The 18924-nt window shown below is 45.1% G+C and overlaps 1 protein-coding gene, 1 long non-coding RNA gene and 1 other non-coding gene across 3 annotated transcripts; 2 read left to right on the top strand and 1 right to left on the bottom strand.

The window, feature by feature from the left end:
• Positions 1-1369: 1369 nt before the first annotated feature.
• TBPL2 (TATA-box binding protein like 2) lies at positions 1370-11197 on the bottom strand. The gene is made up of 7 exons (XM_075501582.1): positions 11147-11197; positions 7730-8136; positions 6619-6706; positions 5880-5971; positions 4828-4995; positions 3267-3361; positions 1370-1472 (listed from the first exon to the last, which is right to left on the bottom strand). Exons 1-7 carry the CDS (start codon positions 11195-11197, stop codon positions 1393-1395), a joined length of 981 nt encoding a protein of 326 aa, XP_075357697.1. The 3' UTR covers positions 1370-1392.
• Positions 10145-16912, top strand: LOC142409819 (uncharacterized). Its single transcript, XR_012775783.1, has 3 exons — positions 10145-10245; positions 14266-14465; positions 16694-16912. It is a non-coding gene; the product is annotated as an uncharacterized LOC142409819 (long non-coding RNA).
• On the top strand, positions 11022-11093 carry TRNAG-UCC (transfer RNA glycine (anticodon UCC)). Its single transcript has one exon. It is a non-coding gene; the product is annotated as a tRNA-Gly (tRNA).
• Positions 16913-18924: the final 2012 nt, after the last annotated feature.

Here is an 18924-nt window from a genome sequence, read left to right as displayed (position 1 = left end):
GTTCAACTGTGACAAAGAAACTGATAACATAGTTAAGACCAGTTAATCATAAGGAAGTGCATGAAGTTTTTCAAACTTTTTTTCCAGAGGAGCAGAGAGACAGTTATAAAAAGCACTCGTGAGACATGTTACAGACACAGAAGTTTAAATCACATCCTCACCGAATCAGAAGGAAACTTGTGACAGGAAAACTAAGCCCAGCAAGACGATGACACCCTGTTCTGTATGAAGCCATTGCCCATATTGTGTGTTTCCATCAAGGACAGGGGTAGCTTTTGGCCTGGGTTACGCTTAAGTCATCTAACAGCAACCTCTAGTGGCTCAGGGAGTTTCCTGACAGACCTGTCCCTCTTCAGTAGGAAACAAGGGGAGGACACAGGACAAATCCCAGCAGCACTAAAGCCCTGTTCTGAAAAAAAAAACCCTTGCTTCCAGGGAATCACAGGAGGTACCAGAACAGCCAAGGGATAACCTTTACACTGTTCTAGTCACATCACCAGTCTGAGCATGACACCTTTTGCAAAGGAAGCCCCGAGTTCACTTGGAGATAAAACATAAAGTACAAGAACCCCACTGTATTTTCCTCAAGTCCATTTTAAAAATGTGTTGGTTAGGACCTGCCTTTATCTGGGCCAAGCAACAAACCCCCATCATCTGAGGGGACTTCAATAATGCAAGTGGGTACCATTTTGTTAAAATCTAATTTGTGTTATGACAAATGAGATAATTTGCTTAGTTACCCCTCCACCCGCAGACTTTCTACTTATGTTCCAGCACTGTCAGGGGCCTTGAATGTCGTCTTCTCTGTAAAGGGAATCCCAGCACCAGTACACACAAGAGTTTACCCAACTGGTAGGATCAGAAGGATTTGGTGTACGTCCTCTACAATCACTGTTTTAAAAACACTGAAATCAAGTCATGCTGGATTTTGTAAGCTATATTGTAGACAAAAATATATTTTGAGTTTAAACATGAAAATGCAACACTGCAGGAGCTAGGTTTTGGTACACTTAGAGCTGAGGATTTCAATAAAGCTAGTTTGAAGTGTAACATTGATTCGCCTGTTTGACAGGGGAAAAGACACCTGGTTTCCTATCACAAAATACTTTTAAGTGCCACCTTAATATGCATTCTATTAAAAGTACATTCATTTGGCAATTTTTTTCAGCTTGACAGAAGTTGGCAGAACTCAAGTGGATTACAGACAGCTAATCTGAAAGCAAAAAACCATTTCACAAACTATAGAAAGGCATCAGCCTTTCTAGCATTCCAAATAGCATCATTTGCTTAATAATCCACAACTGTACAATTGGGTGCAGGAATACCCTTGCTTCTGCTCCATGCATAGTAATACAAACCCATGTATTATTCTTCGTTGCTTTATGAGCCATGTTATGATGCTTTCTTGAAACCTTTTAGAATGGGGTAGATGTTCTCAAATGCCTCATAGATTTCAGAACGCTCTTTTGCTCCTAGAAAGACATTTAGGAAAAAAAAAAACAGGTTAAGAATTAACAGAGTGTTGAGAATAACCAAATGCAACTCAAACTAAGTGATAAGATTACAAACCATGAAGAAATGCAGGAGTTTAAAAGCAACTTTAAAAGTGAGTTAATATTACTTTAAGGCAGAATTTCTATCATACTGGTGCTACCTCACAAGGAACAATTTCTAGCTTGCTTTGCTTTAAGACTAGACTAGTTTTGTTTAATCTGTGGAACCAAAACAGCAGTTGGCTACTCTTCACAGGTGCAAAACATTGGCTTTGGAAAAGAAAAAAGCAACTGAGAAGAACCATGGTGTTATCTGCTTAACAGGAACAGCTCTGCCTGTTGATAAAGTAAGTGGAAAGATAGAAACAAGAAAGGAAGGGCATTTATTCCAATACTGGAAGTTGATCCACAGTTTGAGGACTTCCCTTCTCCAGTTCTGAGCAGCTTTCTTACTTTTAAGCTTTGTTAGGACACCTGTGATTTCAAAGCCAGCCTCTTCCATCTTACTGCAAGCAAATCTTTAATACCAAGTCTTGAACACAAACTGTATTGCAGCAGGCAGGAACATTCCTTGCCAGTGACACTACCGTGCTAGCGTAACAAACATTAGCTACAAGAAAACTGTGGTTAAATGAACTAGCAGTTGGATTAAGTGGCACTCAGGATGACTGTGTAAACCTTTCCCTCAGAACACATTTGGACATGACTAATTCATCTGCATTACTACAACTTACTTCCAAAAGGAAAGTTACTCTCTTGATGATGGAAAAAACCTCGCAGCTCAGCAAATTCACTTTTGTCATTACAGTTGGGCCCAGTGTTCACAGACAAGGACTTACCTTAGTGCTTCTGGGCCTGTTCCACACTTGAGGGTGTTGCAATTAGTGGACCCAAAAATGCAAGTATCAGTGGAATGGAACTGGCCAGTATGATTTTACTGGACCTAAGAAGAAGGTGGGGGGGATGTTGGAGGGGGAAGCATTTAAGCTTTGTACTCAGTGCCCCATTCTTCAGTTAGCTGAGCTCATTCTTGATTTATGATTGTGAGAATCTCTGGCTAAGGCAGGTCCTTCTCTTGTCTTTCACGTACCTCAAAGCTGTGTTGTGAATATATAGAGAGCATTTGGGTCGTCTGGTAACAAATATCATTTACCTTTCAATACATCTGAATAAAAGTCTTTTAATGAGCTTTAAAAAAAAAATGCGCTGGGAACATGCACTCAGGAATTTGACTTTTTTGACATGGGATCCAAGGTACAGATATCTGCTGAGCACAGTTACTCAGCAAGGCTTTTGCCTCATGAGTGTTTTGCCAAACAGTCTGGAACAAGTTCTTAGATCTCCACCCTTTCCTCTAATAATCCCTACTAAATGTTGTCGGTGAGGTGTTTTAAGAAGTTTGCTTCCTATCCAAGCAATTTTAAATTGCTTATTGTGATATTCGTATTTAAGTGACTGAGTAGTTACTAGCATGTCAGCATCCTGTTGCAATTCTGTACATTGACACATGGCATTATGCTTTGAATAAAGTACAGATACTCAAGTTTAATGACATGGAAATTGGAGACACTATATGAAGCAATATGAGATTCTACTGCAACAATACCGATATTGTTTTCTGCAGAAAACACAGATAAGCAGCAGTATGCATTAAAAAGATCGCTGAGTGGCTTTACTGTGGCAAGATATTAGTTTAGCTAATGTTCAATTTAAATGCTTTTTCAGAAGATGCGGTAGCACTTGATTACAGATATGCAGAGGGAGACCACTTACCAGTCAGTACAACTTTTCCCGAGACAAAGATAAGCAACACAATCCTTGGTTTGACCATCCTATAAATAAGGCCAGGAAATAGCTCAGGTTCATAGCTGTTTCAAAGCAAGCAGGTAAGATTAGTAAAATGCAAATACTGTTTCAGTGTTGTATGCATAAAGTGCTCTTTAGTTATATTAACAATAGAGTAATTAAACCCACAGATTTTAGCTAGCTACCCAGAGAAAGGCAGGTCAGGTTTTAGACATCTTCAAGAGAAACCTGGTAATCCCAGCTGGAGCTGGTTGGAGTTCTTCATGCTTACTTTTAAAGACTTCCAAGCCACTTCTGAATCTGATTTTCCATGGCATTGAAACCATTATCCTAATCTTCAAACAGTACTCAAATCCTTCTTAGTCTGCAAAGAGCCCTTATCAGGAAGCATCTTGTGCAACTAAGACAAGATGACAGCCAAGTGAATCTTTAATATATATTTAGTCCCCGAGTTAAATGTAAAATATTAAATGCAGTGCTAATAAAAGACACAACCGAATTTTGATTTTGTCAGTGCTGAAATCTGCATCCTTTCCTCAGCGATGGCAATAAGTAGTTCTGAACAAGCTCATCTTGAAGGCACAGCACGCCCATCACTCAGCTACAGGTTTGCTTTAAATTGATGGCTAATAGTCATCCAGACAGAAAGAACTGAAGTGATATCCCAGAAACATACCATATTTTCAGTTCTGTATTTTGCAGCTGGAGTCTAGCTTCATGCCTGAAGTTTAGAAACCTTATCCTTGCAGACAGACATCTGGTTTGATGGGAGTTAAGAGGCCCACTTAGTATTAAAGGTTCACAATGGAGCAAGGGCATAGACCAGGTTCAAGTAGCTTAAGAGCTGCTCCAATTAAACCTGAATTGTTTAATCAAGACTGGTTATTTTCCTATCGACATGGTCTGCAGTGGAAAAAAAAAAATACCCACTAAGGTTTGATATTGCACTTGGGAATAACAGGAGACCAGTAAAATTCTGATCACCCACACTGCTCAGATTAATGAAAATCCCTGGTGCACACTGCTGATACACAGCAACACCGAAGATTGTGTCAAACAACAATATTCACAGTCAAAGAAAGCTTTTACAAAAAAGAATCTCTTCATTAACCAACTGAGCAAAGAACCCAGGAGCTTCTTGTGCAACAACACACAGGAGAGCAATTTAGAAGAGCCCTTCACTGTTGAATTGTGTCAGTCATGGTTTCCAGCACTGGAAGCTTTACTGCTAGCTGCTGTAGGTCACCCTGGCAATCAAGCAGAGGGTCTTTTTGGCCCGTGCCCCACTCAGAACAGGAGTTATTGCAGAAGATAAACCTTACTTACTATCTTTATTGTAACACATGGCATCTACGGCCACTTCATGCTTGCTGAACCAGTGAGCATCTTTTTGCTTGATACTCAGTATCCCGTTAATTTTTACTCATACTTTACCAGGCTTTGTACACCCTCAGAATTTGAGTCTGTTTGCAGCTTACAAAGACACTGCTCCAAGTTGCACGGGGTTGTAACTCTGCCTTCCACATACCTGCTGAACTGCTGGTGAGTGAGAACCAAGCCTTCCAGCCGGATGGGGAACCTCACGTCACAGCTCCCAACCATATTCTGTATCTTGAAGTCCAGGAACTTGGCAGGGAACCCAAGCTTCTGCACCACGCGCGCATACTTCCTGGCTGCGAGCCGTGATTGCTCTTCACTGAAAGAAGAGCAGAAGGGGAAAGCAGCTTTGATTAGTGCTTTCTTCTGCTCTCAAGCTGGAAGTCAGTTTAGAGCCACCGCCATGCTAATCTGTGCTCCAGAAAAAGATATGCTACTGCTCAAAATAGCAAGCCTCTATCCCCAGAACCACTTCCGTGAGCTCAAAGGAAAAAAAGGCACTTTGTCATTCACTTTCCTGCGGTCTATTTGAGCACACTGGAGCATGTTGCATCACTCAGGAGTTCCCATCTTCAGAGGTTTCTTTCTCACTTCCTTGCAACAGCTTCTCAGAGCTGATCCAAGAGGTAGACTGCAGACACCACTACAATCATCTAGCTAGTTTGGGATGGTGACAGGGGTTGGAGAAGAGGTCTCCTAAGCTGTAAGTTAATGCATTCTCTCATTGACAGTTTAGAGATATAAAAAACCGAGGCAGCTGCTGAACTTGAGGAAAAGAGCTTCAGGGTACAGAAATAAGCTTTGCTTTTCTCCAATTCCCATTTTCTCTAGAGGCAGATGTGTTGACTAGTGAACACAGACACTGAAGAGAGACTCGACAGACACAAGTTATGTCCTAACTCACTTTAAAGTCGGTGAGAAATGCAAATAACTCCTTAACAATTCCTGGGCATTTTAGCAGCTTTTCCGCTAATGTCTGCTCGGCTCAATCTATATTTAGGGACAGAAGCACGCAGTTCAGTAATTAAACTGCCATCATGAAGAAAGCTAGACATTTTTCAATACCAGTTCTTCATTTTTTTCTTGCAATTATGACAGCCCTTCACTAGATAACTTAAAGAAGGTTTTCTGACATTTTTCATCAGAATAGAGGCATAGCTGCAAGTCCCAGACCTTTAGAGAGAAGGAAAAAAAAAAAAATACCTTTTTGCTCCTGTGCAGACCATTTTTCCTGAACTGAAGATGAGGGCTGTTGTTCGTGGTTCTCTGATTCTCATGATCACAGCAGCAAACCTCTACAAATTTGAAGGAAGACATCAGAGTCCAGCTGAGGGATTAGCTGGTACTGTATTTCTGTTCACTCTTTCAAGAATTGCCACTGTCAAAGCTCAAGACAGCATGCATTTGCTTTGTAAAAGTGTTTATTTACCATCCTGAAGTTATTTTCCACACCCCTAGGACCAGGGGGCTTAACACTACAGTCACAGGACCACTGCCTTGTCCCTTACATTTTGTTGAGCAGTCTGGAGTCACTTCCAGAAACCCAATTTATCCCCAGTAAGTTTCTGCACTCTTAGGCCTAGAAGTATCATGTAATACCAGTTTGACTCCAGTAATTCTCTTTCCTTCCCCCAGTGAGGGCTGCTTGAGCCATTTCAGCTGGAGGTAGCTGGCCACAGGTGGAAGAGTTCCTCTCCTTTCTTAAACAGCTTGGTAACATCTCATTGCTAAGGCTTTATTCAAAGAAAAAAAAAAATCTCCTTGTGGTCCTCTGTATTTCTTTTAATTTAACAGGCCCAAATTGCAGATTTTTATGACTTTCCCTGTGGGTCAAGACAATGCTATCAGAAAAGGGACAAAGCTCATGGTGAATTTGTATATTAGAATCCATCAGCATTGAGAAAGAGGAGTGCGGGTAAAGCTTTGAGTTCTTAAGATTTACCTTTGGGTTATACTCTGCATTTCTGGCATGCAGAGCTATGTTCTTCAGATCTAGTTTACAAGCCAAGTTTACAGTCGACACTATGTTCCTGAGAAAGGAGAGAGGAATTTTCTTATTGCAAAAGCAAGCCACTACAGAGCCAACCCCCAACATTATTAGCTTAATGTGAAGTCACACTCCAATTAATAATTGCCATCAACTAATTTCCTGCCTGCCTTTTCCCCACTCTAGCCTTAAGCTACTTTTGGCAAAACTTAAGTAATTCAATACCAAAATTACAGTTTCTGAGATGTAACAAGGTACAAAATTATTAGTCCCTGAATACTGAGTTTGTGTGTCTTCCAAGAACTACATCACTAAAGTCTTTTACAGCTTTGAATTGAACCATTACTGAGTGTTTACAGAGTTACTACAGCACTCAAGGTAGGTAAGGGCATGCTATTCTCTACAGGTATAAACTACTCCATAGTTGCTCTAGCCTAGGCAGGACAGGATCTTTTAACGAGGTCAGAATTTCTCACGCTTCTTTTCATGCCCCTTCCCCTTGCTCAGTTCAGACTGTTTCTGCACTCGGAAAAGCAGACTGACATCTTTAAACCCCTGGAGTCTGCTGTCATCCTTAACATTCTCCTTGCTGGAAGAAATCCACCTTTTCAAATATTTCTTTTCATTCTGCAGACTGAAGTAACTAGCAGTACATACTATATATAATTTCTACCAAACACTTCTCCCGTTGAGAGACTTCATCTCCTCTCTCTCAGAAGAGACTTTTCCCCCTTAACAAGCCAGAGGCCTTTCCGATACTCACTCACCCAACACAGCTATCAAGTCCACTCTCCCCTGTTTTGCTAAGCCTGGTATTGTTCTGTGCCATTTCCATTTCTGCATTGCACTGATCAGCACAGTATCCAGTTGCCTTCCAATATTGTCTGTTCATTTGCTCCACCTCTCCTCAAAGAGGAATAACTGCCCCTCTAGTTTTTTGGGTGGGCTTGTTTAAGACCAAACCATGCTTGCTACATTCTCTAAGTGAGAAGTCAGAGCAGTACCTCACAGTTTAAGCAAAACTATTATTATACACACTACATATATAATACATACATAAACTTACTGTAACTGAGGAACTATGCCAGAGCTTTCTGATGCAGGTGTCACTGGGGTCATAGGAGTCATTGGTGTCAGAGGAGGACACGCGCCAGATGCTTCAGGAGATGGTTGGGTTGCATCTGCATAGGACAACCTGCTTTCATCCATGAAAATACTGCTGTCCTCATTTCTTGATATTGACTCATCAAGCTCTTTTTGCATTTCATTACCATCTTCAGATGGGTTTTGTTCTTTGTTATCTTGGGTAATATCAGGAAGAAAGCTGAGGTCCACAGAGGAGAAGTCTGTTGGAAGCTCTTTGGGCTGATTAAGTTGAGAACCGAACAACACATCTTCAGTTGTTTGAATTGGAAGGTCTACATCATAAGGGCTCATGTGAGTAAACAGCTGAGGACTAGTTGAGAGGTCATCCTTGAATTAAGAAAAAGTGTCATTAAGGGTCTCGTATTAAAACATTAACTGGGAGACTAAATTAAGATTAATCTTCTATTCAGTGAGGAAGTTGAAATCATTTTTCCCCATACATATTATAGCAAAGAATAGTCTTAAGATTTGATAGCGTGTCATTTGCTTGTCTATCAGCATATAAAAATCCAGATAACTTCTACAGTGGAGATATGCATTTTCCCACCACACTTCAAAGGCAGTTTAGAGTACTCCTGTAATACCACAGTCCTTCAGCAGCGACTGGAGGAGCATTGGCACTTTGCCCTTCGCAGCCATTGTCACGCCTCAGGTACGCACATAACCAACATAATTGCTCATGAGTTTTTCCAAGCTGGCATTTTCTGGCTGGCTTTAACTCCCATTCAGTATATTACTATTTATTTCCTCTCCCTGCTACCGGGGACGGTGTCAGTGTGGTGTTGGGTTTGTGCAACAGAGGGCAGCAGCTCACAGAATCACGAGCAGTTCATCCTTGCAGCTGCTGGAGGTCACCAGACTGATTTAAGCGAGACACAGTCAGGAAAGCCAGCTTTCTTTTGCCAGATCAAGCACGCAACATACCTGCAAGCAAGTTCTTGCATACTAATGTCCTTCTTTATCAGCTATTTATTATTAAAAACTATTTAAAAGGCATCATAATATTGAGGAGGCAAGAGTTTAGGAAAGGATTTATTCCCTTCTCCATTAGGGTATAGTTAGTGGAAAGCTTCTTCTAAGAAGGTGGTTTCTGCCAAGACCCACAGCAGGTGACAGCTTGGGCTAGATGATCCATACAAGCGGTTTTGTGTTCATTTAGGCATTTTTGGGCTCGAGAGCCAAAGAGACTTGAAAAGTCCAAGCACAAATCAGAACAGGGAACAGGGCACAAGACTGAGGCCCTTGAGTTGGCAGCAACTGCCCAAGCTCCAGTGGGAGCAGGGTTTCCAGATCAATGCTTTTCAGCCCTGAGCTAGTGCTGCTCCATGTTCTGTGCTAATCCGCTCACTTAGCAATGCAACCGTGCGCACGGGGAGATCTCTGCTCCTGCTTTGCAGTATATTTGCCTGTAGACACTTGGAAAACTCTTACCAAGTGACAGATCCTCCCAGAGAACCCTTACTGGCTTGAATACAGATGTGATCAGGTCTAGCTCCGAGAGCATCATTAATACCTAGGTTCAAAACTGTTTCTAAAACTGAATTCTAGATGCAGAGCCCCATATGAGATCAGCTGGGGCAGAATGCCACTGAGTAAGACTCCTTAAGCCCTCGGCTCTTTGGAAAACAGGATCCAAGAGCACCATCTGAGAATTAAGAGGTCAGATACAAACATATTAACAGTTACAAATAACAATATACTACAGAATAACTAAACTACATCTGTTTTAAATAGTTAGCAACAGGGGAAGGAAGGCACAGTCTCTGCAAGAGCTCCAGTGGACTAAGGCTTAGCTGTAAGGAGCTAATTAAGAAAGTTTTATACGAACTGTGATGCAGAGAAAATGGCACCAAAAAAAGCCTCATCACTGCAAGCCTGTAAGACTACTCACACATCATACTAGGGGCAGAGGACATGATAAATATAATAGCAAAAAACCCCAGATGTAAAGCGGACAGTTTGTGGCATAGCTTAAAGAAAGAAGCTGATGAAGAAATGAGTGGTATATGAGGCTGGAAACATTAAACAGCTGAAAAACAAATCAAGAAAAGCAACAGAAGGTAAACTGCATGACGTGGATAGAAACAGAAAGCCAATCTTCTTTTCTCATCAGGTTTCCATATAACTGGTCTGGGAAAAAGCCCTTATAGGGTTAAGCGCTGGGGAAGATTGCCTTCTTGTTAGACAGATGCTCAGAGGCTGCGAAGGGGGGCACAAGACCATGTTTATGTTGGGCTGGCTGCCAAGGGTTATTGCTATAGACTCTAGGTTAATTAACTGCACTGAAGGCCCCATCAACTGCCTAGCTTTGGACATCTCCCAGCAGCTCCAGGAAGGAGATTTCACACATAGATCCTGTCCGAGATCACCAGGTTTGGGGCAGCTTGAAGGGAAACAGCCATTTTCACTTCCACTGCAGGAATCTCCACAACCCAGGTATGCATAAATCAACTCCAGCTGCTTTAAGCAACAGACTTGGATTTTTTTTTCTTTCTGCAGTGATATCTCACACATCTGCTATTATCAAGTATCCCTGCAAGTCTGAAATACAAAAAGCTCAGTAGCATTTGTAAAACCCCAGTTATACCTCACCACATTATATACTTTATAGGGCCATATTCAGAAGGCTTTACTAACTGCTGTGAGGAGGTCTCTGGATTTAAACAGCCTGTGCTAAACCCATTTTCTGCGCTGAAAAATAGTTTACAACGGGATGCAAGTAAAGAAGTTGTGTTCCCTGGGTGAAGACGATGCTCAGCTGCAGAGTCCAGCCCTCTCCTAGTCCCTCACACCCTGTTGTCTCTGCAACCACTCGATACCAGCAAGGCTATTCTAAATACAAAAAAAAAAAAAATTCATAACCATTTACCAACCAGCATGAAGAGATCTGAGCCTCCTGCCCCCTCAGTGCCCCCACACCCTGGTACACAGGCTGGCCCTCACACGCAGCACTCCATGGCAAGAGTTTAAACGCAGCAGCAGCATTCCTCTTGCGGCAGAAAAGAACGACCTCCCCAGCGGAGAGCCCCTCCAGGCCTCCTCCATGCTCCCAGCAGTCCTGGCCCACTATAGCCCGCTACTCCCCTACTCGAGGCCGGGCCGGAGATGGCGGCCAGGCCGGTCAGGGCAGAGGAGCCCCAAGGGCGGGAGCCCAGCGCGGGCGGGCGGGCGCGCTGCAGCTGGGGCGCGGGCGGGAAACGGCGTTCAGCGCGGCGTTGGTGGTATAGTGGTGAGCATAGCTGCCTTCCAAGCAGTTGACCCGGGTTCGATTCCCGGCCAACGCAGCTTCCCTTTTTTTTAACTTTTTTTTTTTTTTTCCCCCTTTTCTCCCTTTTACCTGCCCGCTGCAGCGCTCCAGGTACCGCTCCAGCGGCGATGCGCCGTCCATGGGCGCAGCCGCCCACCCGAGCCCCCCCAACACCCCACCCCGGGCCCGGCTTTAACCCCGAGGGGCGGCAGCGGGGGCAGGTGCGGCTGGTCGCGGAGCAGGGCCCAGCGCAGCTGGTTTTAAAGACGCCAGCGCTGCGAGCCCTCCCAGGTATGGTTTTTCCCCCTTTGAGCCTTTCTCCTGCCCTTGGCAGGGCTGTCCGCAGGGGTTTGCACCATCCTGTGGAAGGGCTAGAGAAATCAGGGTGCTCTCACGTGCTTTCCATGAGCCTACAAACACAACCTGCTCCCAAGCCCTCCTGAGCCTGCTCCCCTCCGCAGGGCCAAGGATAAATGGAGATAAGCCCTTGCAAAGATAAAGCACCTCTAGCTGGTGCTTTTAAGCGAGCAAGTGTAAGGTGCCCTTAATTTCTCCCACCTGCCTCATCAAGTGCAATAAGGCACATCTGGTCCTACAAGCCCAGCTGCCTCCATTTTGGCTTTCAGAGGAGCCCTAGTCCAAAATTATAAACCTCAGACTGAAGACATTGCAATGAAATGGCCTATTCTCAGCTGGGCCAGTGCTGCTAATGCTGCTTAGGGGGAGGAAGCCATTACTCCTTGCAATCACTGCTGTCCTCTGCTTGCAGACATTTTCCCCACCGGTGTCTTTGTTTCTGCCCTCCGTGAGGGATGATTTAAGGCCGTTCCCTTTTCAAAAGACTCGTGTGGAGAGTCCGGGTGTGAGGCAGCATGTTCCCAGGAGGGAGTTCGTGTCGTGCCTCGCTGATTGATGCTGCGGGAGTCTCGCGCTGCCGACACAGCTCGGCTTGGGCGCTGCTTGACTCGACACCAGCGGTCGCTGTCTGAGTCGTTCCTTCTCTCCTGTCCTGTTGCTGCATGGTGATGGATGGATGAGTTTCTGCGAAGGCACAGCTGAGGACACATCCTTGTCCCTGTCTGGGCTGGTGGATGCGCTGACTGCCGTGATCAATGCACTTGTTGCTCTGCTAGACAGGGCTTTGCTTTCTGCTGTGAGATTTGCTTGCAAACAGCTGGCTGAGCTGAAAAAACCCTTTGCAAGAAGATGTCAAAGCCCAGGCACGCAGCAGGTCTTTGGGAGGTGCTGCCGGGTTCTTCTTGCTGCCTCAGAGGTGTGAAGGATTAGATTTGTATCCTTTATCCGTGGGGCAGAGCATACGTGGCTGACGAGCATCCTTCCCTCCTCAGCACAGCCTGCTGGGCTGGTTTCGTGGTATTTCTGGGACTCCTCTTGCTCCGGTGCTTTACAGGTGCCAAATCCCTCCGGCCCCAGAAAAATTCAACCTCAAGCAGGTTGATTTACATCACACAGCCCCTCCTGGAGCACCCAGGAGGCAAGTCAAGCAGCAAAGCAAGGAGAGGACTCTCTGCGAGGTTGCACCTTGAATTATGGAGGCTGGTGGAGCTAGCTCAGACCAGTTCAAGATGGTTAAAACTCAAATGTCCCATTTAGGGCTGTCCGGTGATTGGCGTGCTTGCAGACAGCTCTGTGTCCTCGGCTGCTTTTGCCAGCACAACGGGACGGGGTGCCCAGGGCTGTGGTGGGGGGACCCGCTCCCACGGGCAGCAGCAAGCCCAGCCCTCACAGGCTTCTTCATGAAGCGTTGCCATGGAAGTCATTGAATTCAACGCAGGGATTGCGCTGAATTTATTGTGTCTTCGTGGTGATGTTCTGCAGGGACAGGAGATTGGAGCTCCCCCAGCTTGTGAACGCTGTTGCTGTGCTTACGTTGGGAAGCTGGAGTGTTGTGCTGGTCGTGGTGTTTCCCTGGTGTGGCCCTGCCGGTAGCATTGCAGCCATAGTACCTTGAGTTTCCTCATCTAATTAATCCTTCGTTGCACTGCAGAACCCCCTGGAGATGAGATAGGTTCATCCTGCAACTCCTGGGGACTGATTTGTCTGCATTCTGTGAACCTGAGATGGAGAGGTCAAACCATAGCGTTTAAGTGAGAAAGGCTACATCAGAGATGAACATAAAATACAAATCTCTTAATATTGGTGTTGCTTCTTGCCTTGGATAGGGGCATCCTGCAAATGGCATGGGCACCAGCAGGAGGCAATGTGATTTTGGGTAAGTCATGGAGTTTGGTGCCTCCTCTGTTAAATGGGTGTAAGATTGTTTACCCATCTTGAGGCAAAGAAGAAGGGAAGATGTTTGGAAAGCTGAGACATCATCAGAGGAGTTAGGAGTCGTGTTGCCTGGGCGATGCAAGCTCTCGGGGTTGCGCTGACGTAGGGGAAGGGTCTTCTGGATGCTGCCCAAGGGAGGGGAAGCATGGCTGTGCCTCGGGAGGGTTCTGCTCACAGCCTCCTCCTCAAGGCTGGGCATCCACTCGTGGAGGCTCAGTGAGGGGGCACCCAGCGATGGGGAAGGCCAGCGAGCGGAGGCGCAGGTGGTGGGAGCTCCAGAGAGTGGTGATCCAGCGAGCAGGAGGCACCCAGTCTCTGGGCTTCCCCCACCCTGGGTCTCCCAGTCTCTGGGTCTCCCCTTCTTAGTCATCAGAGGCATTATCTTCTCTGTGCTGCAAGGCAGCGTTCTTCCTTCCCTCTTCAGCAGGAGACTCTGACCTCTGTCATTAATTGGACAGATGTTAATTTAAAATATATCACTTGGAATTCATGAGACTTATCTGCTTAGTTTCTGATCATCCAGGTCAAATAACATTAGAAAGGGCAACTATTTTTCCCATCCCAACTTAAAAAAGATTACTTCTGTCTCAAGCTGCCTTCTTTCCCCCCCCCCCCCCCCCTCCTTTTTTTTCTTTTTTTATTCCCTTTGGCAAGCAGCAGCCGCCCGGAGCCAGGCCAAGGTGACTCATGAGCAGGACTGCTCAGAGCAGGGAAGGAGCCGCACTCCTTCCTGCACGCTGGAGGCAGCCGTTGCGCACATCCCCGGGCGGCAGGAGCCGGTTACGGGGTGATGAATCATCTGAAGTGCATAGTTACAGTAATGATGAATTGTCATGAGTCTTAATTAGCAAATTGTTTAATTTTACTTAGAAAGTTGATGATTAGTACGACAATAATACTTTGTGCATTCATTGTAGGAGTCATTCAATATTGTTCTTCCTTGGAGAACTAATTGGAGAAGACCATTCCACAGAGTTTCTACTAGCATTCCTGTATCGGTCTCTTAAACCTTTCTGTAGCAGACATTCCTGCATTACCTGGATGCTGTAATCTGGTTATGGGACCGGACTAATCACAGGAGACTTCTGAAAACCTGGAAGGGACAAGGAGCAAGTCAGTAAGGAAGCTCTACCTGTTTTATTCATTAGTGCCCTCAACAGCTGCCTTCTATTCTAGCACACCAATGCTTTGCTGCTTGCTTTGAAGTTGGTTAATCTGGTTTGGCTTTATCTTATCTTTTTCGGGAGCCAGTTTGGGAATTAAAAGCTCGTGACTGACAACGTTCTGCTTTCTGCTCTCCTGAGCTTTATTCTAAACTTTTATAGCTGTAATTGTAGCTTGTCTCAGGTGTAGCTTGCTTCTCCTGGTGTCCTCAGTGCCTGCAGCGTTAAAGCCCTGCCTTTGGAGGAGGTAGAAGAGCAACTGAGAGCAGGATCGTGTTCCAAGAAAAGAGCAATATATTATGCACAAGATGTCTCTGAATGCAGCACCTTCCAATTACCCCAGGACTCTACGCTTTTCTATCAACAGCAGAATCCAAGTCTTGTCGTGAAGGTCATTCCTTCTATTTGGTTTAGCTCTGTTTTGGTCCCTGTGCCTTGATTTCCTTCTTGCCAGGGATGAAAACAGGGTGAGGTGCTGAGAAGGAGCCCAAAGGGGGGTCAGAGAGAGGAGCAGGCGAGCTGCAGCGAGGTTGGCGGGCTCTGTGGGAGCGAAGGACCTGCATGGAGCTGGCAAGGCTCTTGAGAACCAGCTGCAGCCCAAAAAGCAACTCAGAGGTAGATGCTGGAGTGCCTTCGGTCTGACAAGTGTGACCATTGCTCTCTCATACTTATTTGTCCCATAATACTCCATTCTAGACCTGATCAACACTTGTCAGTGTCAGTAGATACTGGATTTATTGGCAGGGAAGGAAAGAAACCACCATGACTATTCACTGAGCAATAGTGAGTAATTTGACTTTTAATTGTGAATTATTCAGTGTGTCATCATTAGGCTATACTGGTGTAAATATCAACAGAATCAGGTCCATTAGATCTGATATTTGGTTCTAACTTGCTCCTGTGTAAATCGGGAGTAACCCTCTTACAGAAGTGAGGTTACAATGATTTGCAATGGGGTCAGAATCTAGTTTAATTTTCCAGGTTTACTGGGTGATGGGAAGAAGGGCTGTACTTTCCCACTTACCCCTAGTGCCATGTGTCCCTCCCTGCATCGGACAATGCAGCCCGGGTCACGCAGTGGTAAAGCTGCCTCTTCTTTGTCCCAGTTAAACTGGGGCTCTCTTATTCCCCGAGAAGGACAATATCGGGGGATTCGGTACTCTTTGCAAACATCAGGGGACTCTCAGCATTTGTCCTCTAATGCATGTGCTTTCCATGCTGGCTGGCAGAGACCAGCGTGAGGTCAATGCTCAGCGTGCATTGACTTCTGGGCCAGGAAAGAAAGTCACTTCTGTCAGATGGAAAAGGGGTAAACTGGCTAGAAAAGAGCCATTTTTTTTTGGCTTCTACAGCACTATTATGTGCAATGAAGACGCTAACTGCCCCCATGTCAGAGAATTGCTGAGAACCAGACCCAGAGAGGATTGCCAAATCCGCCACTGAATGCCAGAGGAAGCACTGTAAGTAAAAGCCATCTGTCTCAACTGAAAGGCTGAATGGTGACTTTAAAACTATACAGTTAACTTCATTTAATTTTCCTATCTGTGCAAAGCAACAAACTGATTAAACGAAGGCATTCTGTATGTTGTTTGCATAGCAATCCACTTGTCCTGGCCCAGCCAAGCTCTTAAGCCTTGTACTGCAGTGTGGGGAAGACCACATCAGTCTATTTTTATTTTTTATTCTGCGTTGCATTTAAAATAAGGCCAGAAAAGGGGGACTGGGGGGGCTTTAAACATCGGCTGCCACCTTAATTGCAACCTAGCAATTAATGGCTAGAGGCTTTCTTGGACAGCTCCTCCATGAAGGTCACACGCAAATATATCTGACACCTGGGTTCAGAAGTATTCTTCCATGCTTTTTGTTAAGTCATCTTTCTAATTTTTGGGCCAAATAGTCTGTCTAAATTGAATTGCATTTAAATGAGGTGAGCGTGCGATGGATCATCTGACGGCTGCTGTTTCCCTCCCAGTTTTGTGACAAATCGCTCTAACGCAAACACCGTGTCTCATACCTTTACCTTACTGCTGCAATTAAATACTGATCCTTTAAGCCTTAACTGGAAAAAAACCCAATATAGTAATAGCACTCATGCGTGTGTGCATAGGAAAGCAGAGGGGTGTGCATAGGAAAGCAGAGGGGTGTGCATATAGCAGCTGCTAACAGACCTCTATTAATTTAGCTTGCAGGGGTCGCAGTAACATTGAAGACATGAGCAATGACATTAGCACGTCTAGGACCTTCAGTGCAAGCTCTCCAGGAATCGGAGCATATACTGTGATGCCTTCTCTGCTGTGTCAGCTGAGTTACGCCAGCACTAGAGTTTTACTAGCTTATTGTATAGAGGAGGACAGCTGAATATTATGCAAATACCATGAGCCAAGGAAGGGTGCTGACCAGTCACTGAAATCCCCGCAAAACTTAGTTTTGTCTGAGTGATCAGCAAGATATAATGACTGACACCGGAATGAGTCCACAGGGCGCACAGCTTGGCGATGAGTCAGTTCTCATTACCTCTTCCTCCAATTAATGGCAAGCAAATCAGCGCTCCTGAGTCAACAAGGACCTCAGGAGAAACTAGACTTCCCCAAAATGCTGCCAGATGTCAGCAGACGCTCCGATCCCCCCCGCCTTGACCTTTTTGTACTTTTAACACGCATAATTAACGGTTAACACAGTCATGTTGCTGTCACTCTAGCCCTTCGCCCGTGGTCTGCCAACAAACGCTGTTAGCTTAGGCGTGACGAAGGAGTCCGTGCCCAGCTCTGCCGTCGGGTGCTCCTGCAGTTCATCTCATTTCCATGCTCGTCCCAGCCAAGCAGGAATCCAGCCTGAGATCCCTTTTGGTACAGCCTCATCCCTCCATTTGGATCTTCCTCGCTCCTCCTTGCTGTCTTTGCAGTGTCTGTGGTTAATAAGTTTTCCCTTGAACAGGCTATGGCATTAGACTGTGGACATCATGCTTTCTTCTACCTTAGCTGTTATGGTCAGTGTATAGAAGTGGAATATGAGTTAATTTTCCCAATACAATCCAAGATATTATTACGGAATATTTTTATGTATTTTTGGTGTCTGCAGGCTGTAGAAGCAGCTGACTTGTCACAGTGCCCTTCCTTATGAAGGTGTCTTTTTTTTTTTTTTCCTTCTTTTTTTTCTTCAGTTCACTTATCTGTGACTTGTCAGAAATAATTAAATGCTGTGATTGCTTCGGCCTCCCTTCAATGAGCATTTACCCAACTCATTAATACAAGAGTAGCTCCCCTGAGCTCTGTTTCCACTCAGACCATTTGACAGGGCTCAGGTAGAGTTGCTAAGGTACGCTCAGCGACGCTTTGAGGAAAATGAGGAACCCAGATGGGCGTGTGTTTGGCAGGGTCCTAAGTTGGCTGTTTTCTAAAACCCAAATCGCATTGCTCAGATCCATTAGGTTTTGCCTATTAACATTAAAAATACTCACATTTATCCCCAGGTATTTTTACAGTCCCCTTTTCTCCCAAATTGGCATGGGCAATGCTGCTATCCAAAATAAATGAAGTGTGTGAAGACAGGCAGTTTAAAGGCGTTGAGTCACGCAGCTGTTTCAGACCTCTTACATCTCACTCGACTCTCACCTAATTTGTTAATGGGTATGTTTTTCCCTGTAGGACAATAACGTTTTTCTCTGTGACATTTTATAAAGGACCTTCTAAACCTCCTTTTGTCCCTTTGGGTAAAATCAGTTGAATTGGCTTCTTTTCTGGTGCCTTTCTATTTTCCCTAGAGAATCCGAGTTGGTTCTTAACCCTTTCTGTCCTCCGGGACGTACGAATGGTATGACAGAAACCCTTAGATGTCTTACGAGTCTAGACACGGGGTGGGCAGATGGTAAGTTCACTAGGGAGAAGCTTGTCACTATCTAAAAAGATGGGATATATAGGCGAAGAGAAGAATATTTGCTCTTTTTAAGTATGAGGAGCTAAAATAGCAACTCGCAGAGGGCTGTACAATGAGTTTGTGACACCGCTGGGAATTGTCGCTGGATCTCCTGGGATGCCGGCGATCCTTACGCTGTTCGCAGGACGTCTCCTCGGACTCAAGGATTTGCAAACATTTCCAAGTCTCCAGCCACCCTTGGGACGCAGGTGCGCGTCACCACCAGTGCTGGCAAACTGGGGACTGGAGAACAAAGATTCCCTCTGGCGTGACGCTCATTACACCGGGCAGGTGGCCGCATCCCTGGTGTAGCTGCAGACAAAATACTTTAATATTAAGTTACTCCGCAGTGGCATGAACATCTGGGATGGTTCCTGCGCTCTTTGATTTATCCAGACAAGCTACGAGTGTGTTTGCTGCACATTTCCTTAGAAGTTTGTCACAGCCTGACACACACCGTTCCCGTGATGCCTCGCAGAGCTCAATCAATGTCCTTCCCCG

This window comes from Mycteria americana, chromosome 5, assembly GCF_035582795.1.
Source record: "Mycteria americana isolate JAX WOST 10 ecotype Jacksonville Zoo and Gardens chromosome 5, USCA_MyAme_1.0, whole genome shotgun sequence".
In the NCBI taxonomy this organism is placed as follows: Eukaryota; Metazoa; Chordata; class Aves; order Ciconiiformes; family Ciconiidae; genus Mycteria; species Mycteria americana.
This window is presented reverse-complemented; position numbering and strand designations above follow the sequence as displayed.